The following is a 17,025-nucleotide window of genomic DNA, read 5'->3' on the forward strand; positions in this document are numbered from 1 at the left end:
CTCCTCACACTGAAGCCACAGCAAACATTTCACCCAGGAGTCAACTTGCCTGTCAGTGGTCGCCAGGCCTGAGCTGTCCTTGGTAGAGCTCATAAGGCCCGTCCCACCACACATTCCCAGAGACAACAAGAGCATCGCAGGACTGCCCGCCTTTGTCTGGGCAGTACCCTCTTTGACACCTCAGTGTTCCCATCAGGCATTCCTCCTTCATGAATCCTCTCAAAGTTCTCTTTGTATGAGTTGCACCTGCTCTGAACTCCACAATCCAGGCCTCTCAGTCCCTGGCACACTAGAGGCTGAAGTTGACCCTCGTCAATATGCCTGGGGCTGAGACTGCTGGCTTCAAAACTGGAAGAATGACCTGTGGCTGAGGGATGTCTCCATTTGGTAACACATTGATAAAGATGTTCTTCCAAACTGGAATATGCAAGACCAGAAAAGGTGTAGAGTCCTACAGCCATGGATGCTCATCTCTCATCACAAAGGCACTTCTCTGATGTGTTCCACACAGCTCTGTAGACAGGTGGAGGAGAGGAGGTGATAGGCTCAGGAGGAGGGCCTAACACACCCTTGCCTAGGTTCATGCTAACCCCTAGAAAGGAGAAAGGTCACGACTTATCATCAGGCCCATCTCCCAGCTAGCAAACTGAGGTCCATGGAAGCAGAGCAGTCAAAAGTCACAAAGCTGTAGAAGGAGCTGACTTTACACCTCATGGCTCTCCTTCACAGTGGTGACCACAGATCCCTTTCCCTAGATCCTCCCAAAAGTGCTGATAATAGTTGACTACATATTATAGATAGCTGTTCTGCATACCATGCTCAAGTTCAAAGCTCCCTTCAGAGTGACTTCCCTCAGTTCCCACAGAAGTAGAAGAGATGCTGAGATGAGGCCCGCGGCAGGCCTCCTGTATCCATGTTCTCACTCAACTCCCACATGCTCCTCTTCCTGAGGCTGAACGTCAGCCCTGTCCATGGAAGACTGGCTGAACAGAAACTTTGGTCCCTGAAGTGGCCTTGAGGAAAGGAGGGGTGCGACCCTGCCAGCTTCTGGAGATTCCATCAAGAAAGTAAGAGGTTGGGATGGAGACACAATGCCTTCCATTCAGGTGAGCTGGGCGTCCCGACCCACAGCTGCCGCTGCTATGGGAAAATTTATGACCTGTTCTAAACGGCACCTTTTCAACTCCCGGGTGCTGGCTCCACCACCTCTGGGCCCAGCACTGGCCGGACTGCTGGCCAAGCATGGCTGGGCGATGGTCCAACGCTTACCACCACACATGAACCCTCCCTAGTAGCCAGCCTGGCTGAGCCAGAAGGAGCAGCCATAAGCCCCAGGAACCCCTACCTGCAGTCTGCAATAAGCTCATCCACCAGCTGGGCTACCAGGGCATCTATGTCCTCAGAGGAGTACTGTGCCTTCAGGGCCAAGTGGATCTTCTCCAGGCCAGCTTCCTGTGGAACAAGGAGGCCACAGTCAGGAGTGTGGCCATGGAATAGAACACAACCCCTGGACCCTGTCACTGCAGCCCAGCCCCTGAATCAAACATGAGTGGACAGTCAGAACAGAGAAGGCATAGACAGCCCAGACCCAAGTGAGCGGTGCTTATCCCGCTCAAGAACCCTCTAAGGCTCCCACATCCCAAGTTCCAGCCTGGCACCCCTGAGCCTCGCATGTGGGCTGGAGGAGCTCTGTGCTGTCTAGGACTTTCAGCAAACCTAAATGCTTCCTGCCTCCACTCACCCTCTGGCAAGGCTGACTCCGTGGGTGAGTGGCCTCTCTGAGCCTGCTTCCACTCCTTTCTGGGACCTACCACACAGCCAGGCTCAGAGCTGGCTAACTGCCCTATAGCAGCTGTCCAGCCACCACCAGCACTTGGAGCTGCTTCCTCAGACTCCTGTGGACTGTTCTCTCTGAATGGATAGAGGCCACATCTAGACCCTCCCTAAGCACCTTCCTCAAGCCTCATCCCTGAGTTGGAAGGTAAACCTATCCTTGGAATACCAATCAGGCTCAGAACTGTCCCTAGACCCCAAGCATCCCTCCTCACCCATCAGCCTTTCTGAGAATGGGATGTGTTGTCCAGCCTGAAGGACAGATCCCAGGAAGAAAACTGGGTCCTCGCTCCGGGAGTTGTGGCCTTGTATGACAATAATGGGTCCAGAGAATGGCAGGACAGGATGCTTGCATAACCCTGGCCTCAGGTCCTTCCTCCCTGGTACTAGCTGGCAGTTTTGAGGACTCTATGGAGCACTGTTGCCACCCCTCTGCCCCAGCCCAGACGCCGCCTTCTGCCCCAACGTCCTACCCCTGCCCTTCCTGTTCCATTGCTGCCACCACAGCCACCTGCACTCGCAGCCTCTCCAGACCTTCCCTCCCCTGGCTGCCCGCTGCTCCATGCCCGCTGCTCCACTTCCCACAGGCAATGCTCATGGGAGGAAGCTTGCAATGGGCCCACCCACAGAAAGGCCATCAGCCTTAGCCTGGACCAGCAGCTTCCCACCAGTCTTCCCTCCCTCAGCCTCCACACCTGTGCCCTCTTGAAAGTCCTCTCCACTCTCTGGTCAGGCTGGCCTGCAAGTGCAGGCACCTTCTTGGAGAGTCTCTTCTTGCCTCACTCACAGACTGCTATCTCCTCAGCTTCCCACATCGGAGCCTCAGAGCCCTGCTCACAGCTTTCCTCTCCCCAAGGCCAATGGGCCAAAGCCTGTAGCTCAAGGCTCAAAATTCCCCCTCAAAACATATTTCTCTCCCACAGACCCCTCACCCGCCCCCTGTGCCCCTGCCACAACAGCCTGGCTAGAGTCCTCTGCCATGTCCCTCGCTGGACACAGGCCCCCTCCCTGCCCTCATGCTGCCCTCCCTCCTTGCAAGCCTGTCCCTCAGCGCCCTCACTGTCACCTGCGCCTAAGTTTGGAGCCTTAGCTTTTGGCTTCACACTAGAAGTTTTCACACAGCCTTTGAGTATGGGAAGAGTCAAGAGGCATCTATTAAAAAGTGAGTTATACCAGTCACTGTCCTGATGCCCCCAGCCTAGTGTCCAGACCCTCTGTCTCTCAGACGTCTTCTACATTGGCCTGGGATTCCAAGCACTGTCATCACCCCATCTTCTTCCCAGTGGGCACAGGTCTTCACACATGTCTGGTAGAGTGAGGGCCATGCACCAGGTTTAAGCAGGGTTCCACTCACCAGCCGGCCTGCAGTCCTGAGCAGCTGGTTCTGAGTCTCTATCCGATGACTGATGTCCTCCCAGTAGGAGGACAGCACCACGACAGGCTTCACATTGCCCCAAGGCAGGTAATAGTAGTGGCACCCTATTGGGGAAGAAAAGAAAGGCCTGAATACTGGGCAGAAGCCCAGGGACGCAAGCCCTTATATCTGGCCCAACAGAGAAGAGGACAGAGGGAGATAGGCCCTGCTTCCCTTTCCCTTGGATACTCATGGTATAGCTGGTATCCCTAGTGTACTGATAAGGTGCCTGAGGCCCCTTGAGGGGGAAACAGACTGCTGAAATTCATTAAAAAAAAAAAAAAAAAGGAAGGAAGGGCTGGGTGTGATGGTGCACACCTTCAAAGCCAGCACTCGGGCAGAAGTGGTAGGGTCGCTGCAAGTTAGAAGCCCAGCCAGAAACTACAAAGTAAGCTTCAGATCAGCCTGGGCTAGAGTGAGACCCTACCTCAAAAACAAACAAACAGGGAGGCATTACCATGGGATATTTTTTGTAAGTATGGAAAATGTTAATAAAAATTGTGAAAATAAATTTTTTTAATCCTAAAAAAAAAAAAAAAAAAACACCAGAAAGGCTATTAAAAGGCCTCTGGGTAGGGGGAAGCCTCTGAGAAACCAGAGGAATGCATGGTCTCCAAGCTCAGGTCACGGACCCCTTGTGACAATCCAGTGGCTCATGATCGAGACTGCCTGCCATACCTGACGAGCCCAGTGTGTGAGCTCTGGCAGAGAGGCCCCTTGGAGGAATGCAGGGGGAGGTGGCACAGAGCAGGAAAGTACCCCAAAAGGTTCACCAAAGACAGGTGCTTTCCACTGGACACAGGATTTTGGGTTCTGGTACTTCCCTATGACCCACCTCCCTTCCAAGATCAGCCCACCAGCCTCACCATCAAAGATAGCCCGGCTGTACTGGGTAGTGGAGGCCAGCGGCAGGCAGGTTGTGTCAAACTTGTTTCCATAGTTCCCAATGCTGACCTCAAACTGGATGGCATCATCTACATCTTGCAGCATGGTGGCCGAGTAGAAGGCAACAAAGAGGGAGTACTTGCGCCTCCGGAGGTACTTCTGCAAGCAGAGAGGCCAGACCAGAGGTCACTGGGAGGGGTCAAAGGAGACACCCAGCAGGGCAGAATGTGTGCCTGCAGGCCCTGGCTGGGCTAACGGTGGCAAAATGTTCACAGAAACAGCCTTCAGATTTGGTTACTAAGTGAACAAACTTATTCCAGGGCCTAATAAGATCTGTTCCTTCAGGGTCAGGCTACTCTTTAATCCAAACCAGCAACGATGGCACCACCCTGTCAGGGTCTCTTGCCATGCTCCTCGGGGCCCTGCTCCTGCCCACTGTTCAAAGGAGCTGAGCACTGTCACCATCACATCCTTTCCAGAGCTCCCATGTGCCAGCCAGGTCTGCAGTCTACACAGGCAGCCCCAGCCATGTCCTTGGAGTGAGTGGATCTCCTTGTACCCTCCAGGCCTAGGCCGCAGGGCGAAAGGGATGGCAGACACTCACATGCCCTGATGTGAACCCACATGATTTTATAGTTCCTTTCATGGAAGGCAGAGAGAAGAGGAGCTGAGCAACTGGTTTTGGGGAGAATGTGAATCATACATTAAGCCAACACTTATTGAGTGTCTACTGCATGCATACAGCAGTTGACTTCTCAATGCAATCTTCTGAGGTAAGTATGACCACAATACCCACTTTACAAGCAGGGAAACTGACACAGTTGGCAAGTAGTAGAGCCAGCACAGAAACGAGAGGTATCTGAGACTACAGTGTCTAAATACTCCTGAAGCCCATATGTTGCTCTGATATTTCTAAGCCTCAGTTTCTTCATCCACAAAATGGAGTTGCTGGTGGCATATGCCTTTAATCCCAGCAGGAGGCAGAGGAAGGAGGATCACTATGAGTTCAAGGCCACCCTGAGACTACATAGTGAATTCTAGGCCAGCCTGGGCTAGAGTGAGACCCTACCTTGAAAAACAAAAGAAAAAGGAAAAAAACATAAAATGGAGTCAACAACAGATACTCATGGTGCCTCCGGTATTGAGTTGGCTATTCTTGAATTCTTATAAAACAGCATTGATTCTGCATCAAGCTCTAAACTTCCAAAACTTTCTAACACTTTCACTTATCTCATTTAAGCCTCTAAGCATTCCTGGGGGAGAGCAAGTGTTATGTTATTCCCACATTACAGCTGTATTGACAAGGCCCAGAGAGGTGAAGGTATAACAAACATGGGTAAGACTAAGCCTCGGGCAGGGGAGATGGCTCAGCAGTTAAAGTGCTTGTTTGCAAAGCTGCCTGCTCAGGTTTGACTCCCTGATACCCACATAAAGTTAGATGCACCAAGTGGCATATGGATTTGGAGTTCATTTGTGGCCACAAAAGGCCCTGGTGCACCCATTCTCATTTTCTCATTCTCTCTATGTGCAAATAAATAAAGAAAAAGAAAAAAAAAAAAAAAGAACTGAGCCTTCCCCCATCATGACAACTGGCCATTTTGCTCCTGTCCCAACAGGGACCCAACTCACCTCCACGCGAAGGATGTCATCTGCAGGGAGGTCCTCCACCTTCAGTTCACTGTGCTCCACCAGCCTAGTCTCCAGGGACAGCAGGATCCGGCCTCGGTAGGCAACACCTTCCCCCTGCGAGGTGAGGGGTGAGTCCCCACAGTAGGGGTAGTGAGGGGAAACATGCGCAGCACAACACACCTTGCCCTGCAGCACAGGGACACACTAAACCTCCAGCCCAGCGACCTCAGAGATGGAGACCGTGAACAGGCCCAACTGGCCCTGAGGGAGGGATGGGGGGAGCAAGAGGAGGGAGAAAAGGGACCAAACAGAGGGAGGTGCCCTGAGTGGGGCCACCTGACCCTGGGCTTACAGAATCTCAGTAGGCCCTGCTGGTGTCAGGCCTGGCTGGAGACCCCTGCAGAATCCATGTGGGACCTGGCAGCTCACCTTGCCTGTGTTTAGCTCTGCATAGGGGTCTGGAAAGCCAGTGAACTCCCGAGGACTGCCATAGAGGTTGACGTAGCAGGGTCCAAAGGTAGGAAGAAAGCCCAGGTTGTCGTCCACTGAGAGACACAAGTGGGGGTCAGAAAGATGGCACAGTGGGGACATGTTAGGGCTGAACACAAAGCCACCTTCAGTCCTTAGCCACCACCAGCCTTGTTTCCTGACTCCCCAGAACTATGCTGAGATATGGCTGTTTCTGTTGTTTTACAGTCCCATTTTACAGATGAGTAAACTGAGACTCAAGGATGCAAAGGAACATGGAATTGCATAGTGGAAACAGCCAAATAGTTCAACACATTCAGCCATCATGCACACAAGCTGAGGCTCAGGCCCTGCCTTCCTTTCAGCCATGCACCCACACTGGCACACAACCACTGGGAGGTACAGAGAAGCCTGTGACCAGAGAATCCATGTCCCAGGAAGGCAGGGATGGACCCCAGCTAGATGGCTCTCCCCAACAGTAAAGTCTCAGGAAAGTGCCCACGTCCTGATGGTCTTGACTTGTCCCAGGATCTCCCCACACACATTTACAAGGAATACTATTTTAGAGGAAGGAGCACTGGGGAGAAGATCCGTGAGGAAAAGTATCATCCCATCCTTCCTTGTGAATGTCACAGCTGTCCTTCCTGGGAGGGACTTCACTGGCCATACTCTGAAAACCTGCCAAGGCAAGGTGCCCTTTCCCGAGGACACTTCCTGACTTCCCAGGGTGGAAAGCAGCAGCAGGACCACCTGGGATCCCTGACCACAAGGTTCAGGGACCAAGGGAGGAGCAGCTGCAGCCAGCCCTCCATCGCTCCGCTACACTCTCCCTCCTGCAGACCCCAGTGCACACAGGGCTGTCTTCGTGACAAAAAGAGGAAGCCCTGGGATGACGGAACCACAGAAACATCACTAACCATTTGTTCAGTCTTCTCAACTATGACTACCTCATGAATTTCCTCCTCAAGAGTTTTCCACTCTCCTTGGCCTCCTCCTGGACCCCAAGATACCTCACAATGCCCCTGGCCCACTGCTGGCCCCACACCTGCTCTGTCACATCCTGGCAACATCAGCCAAGTGCCAGACAGTTTAAGATGGGGTCTGGGAAAAGCAGAAGCCTTACGAAGTTGCAGACAATTGACACCATCACCAATAGCTCAGAGGTGACTGGCAGTGGAAAGCCAGAGAGTGCAGCTCAACCCCCTCATGCAGATCAGGAATCCCCCCTCCAGCAGAAACCCAAAGGTCCCACCCCCTGGTGGCCCATAGATGACAACGTACGGTCTGTGGCTGGCAGAGGGTTGGACACACCTGCAGAGTCCTCTAAAGCATAAAGAGATGAAAGAGGGATTAGAACGGATGGGTATGGCTGAGAAGAGAAGGGTTACATGAGCAAGAGCCTAGATGGGAAGGTGTCAAATGATGGCAAGGCAGTGCCTGTGTGGGAAAAGGGCATGGCAGGAGAAGGGCCCCACCCTGCCCAGCTTTGAGCCTAAGGCCAACGTGGCACCACCCTCCGAGGCAGCCAGATCCCCCAGCACCACCACCGGGACCTGAAGTTCAATGTACTAGGAAATTAACACCGAGGAGAAAATGTGAGTTTCTATTTTCTAGGCAAAAAACACGAGAAAAACGAACAACTAGAAAAGAGTGAGACCCATGAAAGAGCCACACCCAGGGCTCCAAATCCAAGTCAGGTTGACCCTGGGCCACAGCTGGGAGAGCAGTGGCATTTTTTAAGGTCCAATATCTCCACCTAATGGGAAATTTTGGTATAACCACAGAAGACAAGGTTTCTCAACTGGCTTTCACAACTGGCAACCTGGGTCTGAATTCTAGCTTCTGTTGCTTTCATTAAAGCACAGTGACAGGGATGTGCATTATCTAAAGGTTTTTCACCCTTGTGGACACACCTAAATGTTACTAAAGGAACTAAGAGAGGCAAGAGAAGAAATACTCAGTCACGTCTGGGCACTCAGTACACATAGCTCATTTCTGAGCAGGGCTGAAATTCCTCAGGAGAGCAGGCATGCTCAGACTTCTCCCACTGTCTCTAATTTCTCCCTCCCTCTGCATTCTAACCTTCCTTTTCTTATCCAACCAGCAGAACAAATCAAGTCTGAGGTCATGACCAAGTCTAGCAATATGATTAGTGAACTTGCTGACAGTGGGGTTTTTTATTAATTAATTTATTTTAGAGACAGATAAAAAGAGACTGAATGGGCATGCCAGGGCCTCCAGCCACTGCAAAGAACTCCAGATACATGTGCCACCTTGTGCATCTGGCTTACATGGGTCCTGGGAAATCAAACCTTGGTCTTTAGGTTACACAGGCAAGCACCTTAACCTCTAAGCCATCTCTCCAGCTCTTGCAGATGACTTTTATTCTTTAAGTTCAACCCTGCTGTTTAGTTTCCTCAATAAACAAGGCCTGGATGGCCCAGGGAATTTTGCAGAAGAGGGGGTAGAAAGATTTTTAGAGCCACAAGTTGGGACATTTTACACAGAGACATTGCCTCTCCCCCATAACTGACTGCTGCCCCCATAATGCATGATCCACAATCTCCATGGGGTTGACCTGCATCCCCAATAAGGAAGACCTCTTCAGAAAAGGGGCAGGGAAATGATGGCACTAACATGTGATGTTTACATACAAAATATGTCCTTCGCCAGGCGTGGTGGCGCATGCCTTTAATCCCAGCACTCGGGAGGCAGAGGTAAGAGGATCGCCGTGAGTTCAAGGCCACCCTGAGACTACAGAGTTAATTCCAGGTCAGCCTGGACCAGAGTGAGACCCTACCTTGAAAAACAAAAACAAAAAAAAATGTCCTTATGTAATGCTATAAATAAATAAATAAATAAAAAACAAGGCCTGGGGTTTGAGATGTGCTTTAGTAAATTAGCAAGCACGAGTGCCTGAGCTCAGGTCCCCAGAATCCACATACAGTCAGACACTGTGGAGGGCATCTGTAATCTCAGCACACGGAATCCTCTGGAAGCTAGGGGCCACCTAGCCTGGCCAATGAAGTGGTGGACAAGAGAAAACTGTCTCAAACAAATCTCTGACATCTACATGCACATTGTGGCACATCCATGCCCAATCACACACTCACATATGCATACACACATGCACACACACACGAGCACATGCACATACACACAATAACACACAATAATTTTTTAAGTCTGTTGTTATTTTCCCAAGTCCATGATAATAGCAAAGCACTAACAAGGGTGTCCAACCAATGGCCCACAGGCCACGTGTGGCCCAGAGTAGCTTGTTGTGTCACAGACTCTAATGAAATAAACATATGTATGCTCTCACAACCCACTGGTGGCAGGTTGAACACCCTGGGGTTTAATGTGCAGCACATGAAAATTCTTCTTCAGGTGGCTCAGGGAAGCCAAAAGTTTGGACACCACTAAAAAGGTTAAGCAAATCAGTGTAAAGGAAGATGGGAGAACATGGGGGTCTGGAGATGAAGACAGACAAGAAGCTCAGGAATAGCTAAGCCTTGGGCTAGGTCCTCAAGATGGGGGTAACCAGGTCTCAGCCACCAATGCTGGTTGGCAAAAGTCAGGGTTTAAGAAATCATAACTCATGGGGATTTCATACCTGCATGAATTAAGCCAGACCTCTGGCATGGGGGAGCTTTTAGTATGGTGAGATGACCTACAAGGGCACAGCTGTGGAATCCCAAGAAGGCAGTGGCCAGGAAGGAGATTCATTTTAAGCTCCTTCCAAATGATGACTAACAGGCTGAGGCTATTATCTTGGGCTAATGAGGCCAAGGTCATAATTGTGACCCCCACGTGCTCCCCACTACAGTCTGGCTTTGAATCTACCTATATACTGATGCCCAGCTGCACAGGACTGCCCACCAGTCCCACCAGCCATCTGACCAACACCTGCCTCAGTGGTTAGGAGTGCTAAACACACTTCCTTATTCCTTCAGGAAGTCTACCAGACACAGCACTGGGCCTTGGGGTGGCCCAGTCCACACTTGAGAGTGAGGCCTCAGTTCTCCTGTGCTGCAGTTCACCCCAGGTTCTCTCTCTGGCGTCTGCAGACAGCTCATAAAATCAAGGGCACTGTGACCAGAGGAGCCACCCAAAACAAAGGTTCTATTTAGTCCTCAGCATCATTCTGCCAAAACACAAGTGTTTTCCCTGAGCCTGGGGAGCTAGGTTGGTGGAAGCCCACGACTGAGACGAATGCACCCCGTCTGGGGTTGTGAAGGCAGAGCCCTGATCTCTCACCTGGGGGTCCCAGAAGAGGCTCAAAGCAAGCCTCCCAGCCCATGAACCACAAGTCACAGTCCCAAGGACAGTCCGTAGGGAGGTGAATGTACCCTGAAGAAGTGGACGTTCCCAACAGCAGCCCGGCCAGCTCCACTGTTACTAGGCATACCCCCAAGCCCATGGCATTTGGCTGCCTGACACTTGCCTGGGCCAAGGTAGGAGAAGGCAGGAGAGCGTGCTGGGAAATTCACCATCATCTACAGTCCAGAGGTAAATAGAAACTAACTGGGTTTCTCCGCCATGGAGAACCTGTAAAATACAAATGCTACTTCTATAGCAAGTTTCATATGGTGAAAGGATGTGCATTTCACTTCTGTGTGCCTGCAACCTTTTGGAACAAAGTCCACATCTGAGGAGAATGAGCACCTCTTTTTAAAAAAATAAAAATTTTTCCTTAACACGATAGCACACAGAGTCCAAAGAATACTTCAGTGTGCCCAGGCAAACTTGTGGGCAGAAGTTCTTAAGAGGTGAGTGTTAGGTCTTCTCATTGCTGGCGGAAAAAAATAAGAACACAGAAACATAAAGTTTTGGTGGAACCAGATCACTAGGGACCACAAGTTTGTCAGGGGGTAGGTGGAGACCAAGAAAGCGCTCTTACATCTCAGTTTGGGCTAAGTTTTGAAAGCAGAGGGAAAATATGGTTGTATGCCTCCCACAGTGAGAAAAATACAAAACAGTCTACAGGAAAGTAGGGGGAGGGGTCATGTTCTGAGAGGCTTTGGAACAGATGGAAGAGACAAGCGCTAACTTTCATGGCAAGAGAGAAGCCTGAGGAAGGGGCCACCTGCAGGGAGGGTCATCAGAGAAAACGAGTGGTCCTAAAGAATGTCCCCAGTTTACTTGATCAATAAATCTATCACTTTTACTGTCACATGGATCTGGTTGTTTAACTGAATATTCAAAAGAAAGGTTAGGAGCTGGATAAATGGCTGAGCGGTTAAGGTGTTTTCCTGTGAAGCCAAATGACCCAGGTTCGATTCCCCAGGATCCAGTAAGCCAGATGCACAAGGGGCACATGCATCTGGAGTTCGTTTGCAGTCGCTAGAGGCCCTGGAGTACCCATTCTCTCTTTGTTTCTCTTCTCGCTCTCTCTCTCTCTTTCTCTTTCTCTCTCTCCTTGAAAATAAATAAACAAATTTTTTTTTAAAAAAGAAATGGTTAGCTGGTTGCAAAAAGATTTTCTTTTATTTCCAGAACAATCTGTGGAAGGTGGTCATGCCTTTGCTTCGCCAGGAAATACACTGGGTTACCCATGACTTCGGCGCCATCTAGTGGCCACATAAAAGTTTCTTACCTCATTAAAATGATGGAAGGCGGGCAGTGGGGGATGCTAAACTCTCATCAGGTTATGAAAGCAGGTACAGGTGGGGCCTCATGCATCAGAAACTGTCAGAAAATGTCACCACGTGATTCTATCAGCATCTATCCAAGGATTCAGAGACTGAAACAGGACCAGTCAGAACAGTGAAAAGGGCTTTCATTCTATACCAAGAATTGTGACCTATATGAGCAAGACAACACACTACAGAAGCCATCTGACCTTCATCTGTCCTGGGACAAGCAGTGGCTGTAGCTGGGAGAGGAGGGACTTGGCAGGAGGAACCCCAATAACAGAGCCTTCTGGACAGTAGTGTTTGTGAATTCCGACAGTTCTAAGTATTGGTGATGAAACCAGAATATGGCAGATAAAAGTTGGAGACGTTGAGAGAGTGCATTGTATAGTTCTCTAGTTTGGTAAGTATTTGAAATTTTCTGTAAATGAGATTATGAAAAATTTTTCAAAACAAGGGATGAGAAAAAGACACACGTGCTTCAAGGCTGCTGGGTGGAGAAGCAAGAAAAGACACACTAGGGGTCTGGCAGCAGCAGACCCAGCAACCCTGGAGCCTGCAGTTGGGAAGACCTCACCAAAGAGCAGATGGTGGGTGGGGGGCGTAACAGAGGGCCTCCAGGAAGGGAAGAACATCCAAGGGTTCGGGAGAGCCTTTGTCTGAATGCCTCGAGAAACCAGCTGGGACCCTCAGAGGCATGTGAGAAGACAGTCACCATTGTGGACAAAGCAACCCCGTGGGGAAGGAGAGACAGAAACAAGAAGAGCACAGCAAAAGGAGTAGTTGGGGGAGAAAGCTTCACAGGAAATAAAAGCACAAGGGCCAATTTTAAACCTCATGGAAAGCAGAAAAAAAGTAGAATTGTGCAGAAAAAAACAAACACATTAGGTTGATGCTGCAGTTAGCTTTGTGTGGCTGGCACAAAGCACCCAGCCAAAAGCAGCTGATGGAAAGAAAGTTGTTTATTTTGGCTTACAAATTTGAGAGGCCGTTCCATGATGAAAGGGGGAAACATGGCATGAGCAGAGGGTGGACGTCACCTCCTGGCCAACACCAGGTGGACAATACCAGCAGGAAAGCATGCCAAACACTGGCAAGGGGAAACTGGCTATAACACCCATAAGCCTGCTCCCAACAACACACCTCCTCCAGTAGGCTCCAATACCCCAAATGTCACTAGCTGGAGACCTAGCACCCAAAACATAGGCGTTCACAGGGGACACCTAATTCAAACCACTACAACTGGTGATGCTAAAAGTCTGAATGACAACAGAGTCCATGCTGCCCTAGGGCTTACTGTATGCCAGATCCAATTAGAAGTTTACAGGGCCCCTGAAGCATCATAGGAGGTAGGGAGCCTGGGAGCCTTTCCTGATTGCAAAGAACTTGAACCAAGGCTGGCTGGATGCTGGCACTCTTGCTCTAGCCTTCATGGTAGACATTAGAATTAGAACTATCCAATTCAGGATTCATTGCCTCTAAGACAAAACTCAATAAGCATTCTTGCCTATAGATAAATCCAAATACACTTATGCTCTTGCAAAAGGTATCTTGACCACTCAAGGGCCACCAATTCAATGGTGGTCCCATAAGGTGATGTCACCTAGTGACATCATAGCTGTATCTGTTAAGTAAGTACATGCCATAATGTTCTCGCTCATATAACTGAATCACCTAACAAAGCCTTTCTAAGAACACAGCCTAGTCACCAGGCATTGCCAACCATGGTCTTCTAGACCACAACAATTAGCTCCAAAGAGTCTCACAAAGGAACCAGGACAGACCTTTATCAGAAAATACTCCAGAGCCAATTCAAAGTAGGCAATCTATGAAAGTGTGAAAAATTAATTTAAAAATAGAGTTCAGGCTGGGAGTGGGGGCGCACACCTTTAATCATAGCACTTGGGAGGCAGAGGTAGGAGGATCACCAAGAGTTCGAGGCCACCCTGAGACTACATAGTGAATTCCACGTCAGCCTGAGCTAGAGTAAGACCCTACCTCAACATAAATAAATAAATAAATAAATAAATAAATAAATAAATAAATAAATAAATAAAGTTCAATAAAGCCTCAGAGTTTACCAGACATCTCCTTAACATAATCTACAAGGCAAAAACTATGCTTTCATTATGTAATTAGGAAAAATTTTAAATTTTTAAGATTTTAAACATAATCTAACTAGACTTTAAAAACAAAACAGTAAATAAATCTAATCAGAGCTAAGAGCCTAAAAGTGACAGTCAAATATATTTTTTTTAGTTTTAATTTTTTTTGTTCATTTTTATTTATTTGAGAGCGACAGACAGAGAAAGAGGGGGGGAGAGAGAGAGAGAGAGAGGGAGAGAGAGAGAGAGAATGGGCGCGCCAGGGCTTCCAGCCACTGCAAACGAACTCCAGATGCGTGCGCCCCCTTGTGCATCTGGCTAGCATGGGTCCTGGGGAGTCGAGCCTCGAACCGGGGTCCTTAGGCTTCACAGGCAAGTGCTTAACCGCTAAGCCACCTCTCCAGCCCAAATATATTTTTTTTAAAAAGCTAAGAAAACTACTGAGGAAAAAAAAAATTCAAACACAATAAAAATAAAAATGAAAGCAGAATAAGTAGAGAAATTGCTTAAATTCTAAAAGTTTACTATGCAAAGCACTGTAAATACACTTTAAAACCTTGATACAATGGTTTCTCTAGGAAAATATGAATCATCAAAATTGACTAGAGTAAAAGTAGCAAGTGAAAAATACCAGTGCTCACCACAGACACTGAAAAGTGCTTAAAGAGCTTGCTGCCACTCTAAATGGGCACCCAACCCATATGGTTTTATGGGTGAATTATTACAAACCCTCAAAAATCTATATTCTTTTGTTATATAAATTATCCCAGATGTTTGAGAGATTTTTAAATCTTTCCAAGTAATTTTATAGAGCCAGCATAATCCAGATAACAACATCAATATAAGCAGACATGCCAACTGAAGATAATAGAAAATGGAAAAGTAGGCCCAAAACACACATAGAACATTTAGGACTTTAGTTGGTAATAAAGCTGACATTTTCAGAGCCAGGCATGGTGGCTCACGCCTTTAGTCCCAGCACTCAGGAGGCAGAGGTAGGGGGTCACTGTGAGTTCCAGGTCAGCCTGGACTGGAATAAGACCCTGCTTCAAAACAAAAAGATGGCATTTTAAAACACAGAAAATTGAGGCTGGAGAGATGGTTCAGGGGTTAAGGTGCTTGCTTGTAAAGCCCGAGGATCCAGAGTCAATTCCCCAGAACCCAAGTAAAGCCAGATCTACAAGGTGGCATGTACATTTGGAGTTCGTTTGCAGTGGCTGGAGGCCCAAGAACGCCCATTCTCCCTATCCCCCCCCCAATAAACAAACAAATGTTTAAGACACAGAAAACGGATTATTCAAAGTAGAGTGCTAAGATCACCCAGTCAGATCCCCGCTGTTTTCACTAAGGCAGAGTCAAACAGATCTGACTATATAAATTTAAATGTCTACAGAGCAAAAGCTATTCAATTCATTGACAAGAATTATGTACCAAGTATATGACAGGGGAAAGTTAATCTCAATTGTCAACTTCATTGGATCTAGAGACAGTAGGAGATGAATCTCTGAGGGAGTTTCCAGATAAAGTGAGATGGGAAGACACACCTTTCCTTGGGACAGCACCAGCCCCTGGGGTCCAGACTGAGAAACCAAGCAGAACCACAGCATTCACCACTTCCTGCTTCCTGGCTGCTTCTGGCTCCTGCCTCCATTCCTTTCCTGCGTGATGAGCTGTGCCCTAGAACTAGAAGCTGCTTTTGGTCAGGAATTTGGTTACAGCAAGGAGAAAAGTAACTAACACAGCGTCCATATACATGTGGAACTCTTCCAGAATAAGAGAAAGGCAAGTGCAACACTGGCACTCAGCCTTGGTGAGTGACCAGTTGCTTTCTAATTGGCTAAGAGATCCACTCAGTGGAAAGGAACTCATTTCTGGAACTGGGAAACAAGTCAGAATCATATTCAGACAATGATTTTGCTCTCCCATACAAAGCCCCCTCTAAGCTTGAACTAAAAGAGGGACTACATTCATCAAATCTCTAAATTAATAATGCCTATCACATCTAACCTGTGCCGACTTCACTCTCCATTGGAGAATCTGCTTCTCTTTTTCAGATGGGAGCGGGACCTGAGCAGATAAACGACCCAATTGCACTCCACACTGGCTCCAGCTGAAACCACAGAGGAACTGGGGAGATGAGAAAGAATGCTGCTTTCTCAGTGAACCTGATAATCAGCACCAGGGTGAAGGAGACAGACACTGAGGACACTCAATACCGACCAAAGCAGAGATCTATAGGCTCCTAAGAGCCCATCACTGAAGTAGACATAAAACACACCTAACATTATGCCCAGCAGCATTGCTTCTCCCCAATAACTGACTGTTGCTCCCACAGTGTACAACCCACAATCCCTCTGGGGATAACCTGCAACCCCAGTGAGGAGGACCCCTTTGGAAAAGGGGCAGGGATGAGGGAAAGGATGGTACCAACATGTTTTGTTTCCATACTAAGTATGTCCATAACTAATAAAAAATAAATTTAATTTTAAAAACCAAAAAGAAGAAGACAAACATGCCATAAGAAAACAGACCAGGAATACACATTTAGAATACCTATAAAAATAGGCCTGGGGAGGCAGCTCAGGGGCTCGATACTTGCTGCTCAAACCTGAGTGCCTGAGTGCCTGAGCGCCATCCTTGGAGCCACATGAAGGTCTGGAAGCCATAGCAAGCTGATGGCGAGACAGGAGGAAAAGATAAGAGAATTTCCCAGAAGCTCTGCATGTTAGAAGTTACCAGTGGGGCTGGAGAGATGGCTTAGCAGTTAAGGAGTTTGCCTGCAAAGCTAAAGGACCTTGGTTCGATTCCCCAGGATCCATGTAAGCACAAGGTAGCACATGTGTCTGGAGTTCATTTGCAGTGGCTGGAAGCTCTGGTGTACCCATATTCATTCTCTCTCTCTCTCCCTCCCTCCCTCCCTCCTTCCCTCTCTCTCCCTCTCTCTCTCTTTCCCTTTCTCAAATAAGTAAATAAAAATAAAATATTAAAAAAAGAAATTACCAGTGAACAAGCAGTCAACAACATACGGAGAGAGAATCAGAGAGAGAAAAAAAAG

The 17,025-nt window shown here is 48.5% G+C and overlaps 1 protein-coding gene across 10 annotated transcripts in view; it reads right to left on the bottom strand.

Moving 5' to 3' along the window:
• Dysf (dysferlin) overlaps positions 1 to 17,025 on the bottom strand; it is a 258,409-nt gene that overhangs the window by 121,255 nt on the left and 120,129 nt on the right. For 6 of the 10 annotated variants that reach the window (XM_045151445.1, XM_045151441.1, XM_004668295.2 and 3 more), the window contains exons 18-23: positions 7,511 to 7,552; positions 6,191 to 6,306; positions 5,762 to 5,875; positions 4,114 to 4,291; positions 3,188 to 3,312; positions 1,346 to 1,452 (exon numbers count right to left, since the gene is read on the bottom strand). In XM_045151445.1, coding sequence (XP_045007380.1) covers positions 1,346 to 1,452; positions 3,188 to 3,312; positions 4,114 to 4,291; positions 5,762 to 5,875; positions 6,191 to 6,306; positions 7,511 to 7,552 — 682 coding nt within the window. The remainder of the gene's footprint in view (positions 1 to 1,345; positions 1,453 to 3,187; positions 3,313 to 4,113; positions 4,292 to 5,761; positions 5,876 to 6,190; positions 6,307 to 7,510; positions 7,553 to 17,025) is intronic. The other 4 variants (XM_004668296.2, XM_004668292.2, XM_004668294.2 and 1 more) reach the window with 1 other exon arrangement.

This window comes from Jaculus jaculus, chromosome 6, assembly GCF_020740685.1.
Source record: "Jaculus jaculus isolate mJacJac1 chromosome 6, mJacJac1.mat.Y.cur, whole genome shotgun sequence".
Lineage (NCBI taxonomy): Eukaryota > Metazoa > Chordata > Mammalia > Rodentia > Dipodidae > Jaculus > Jaculus jaculus.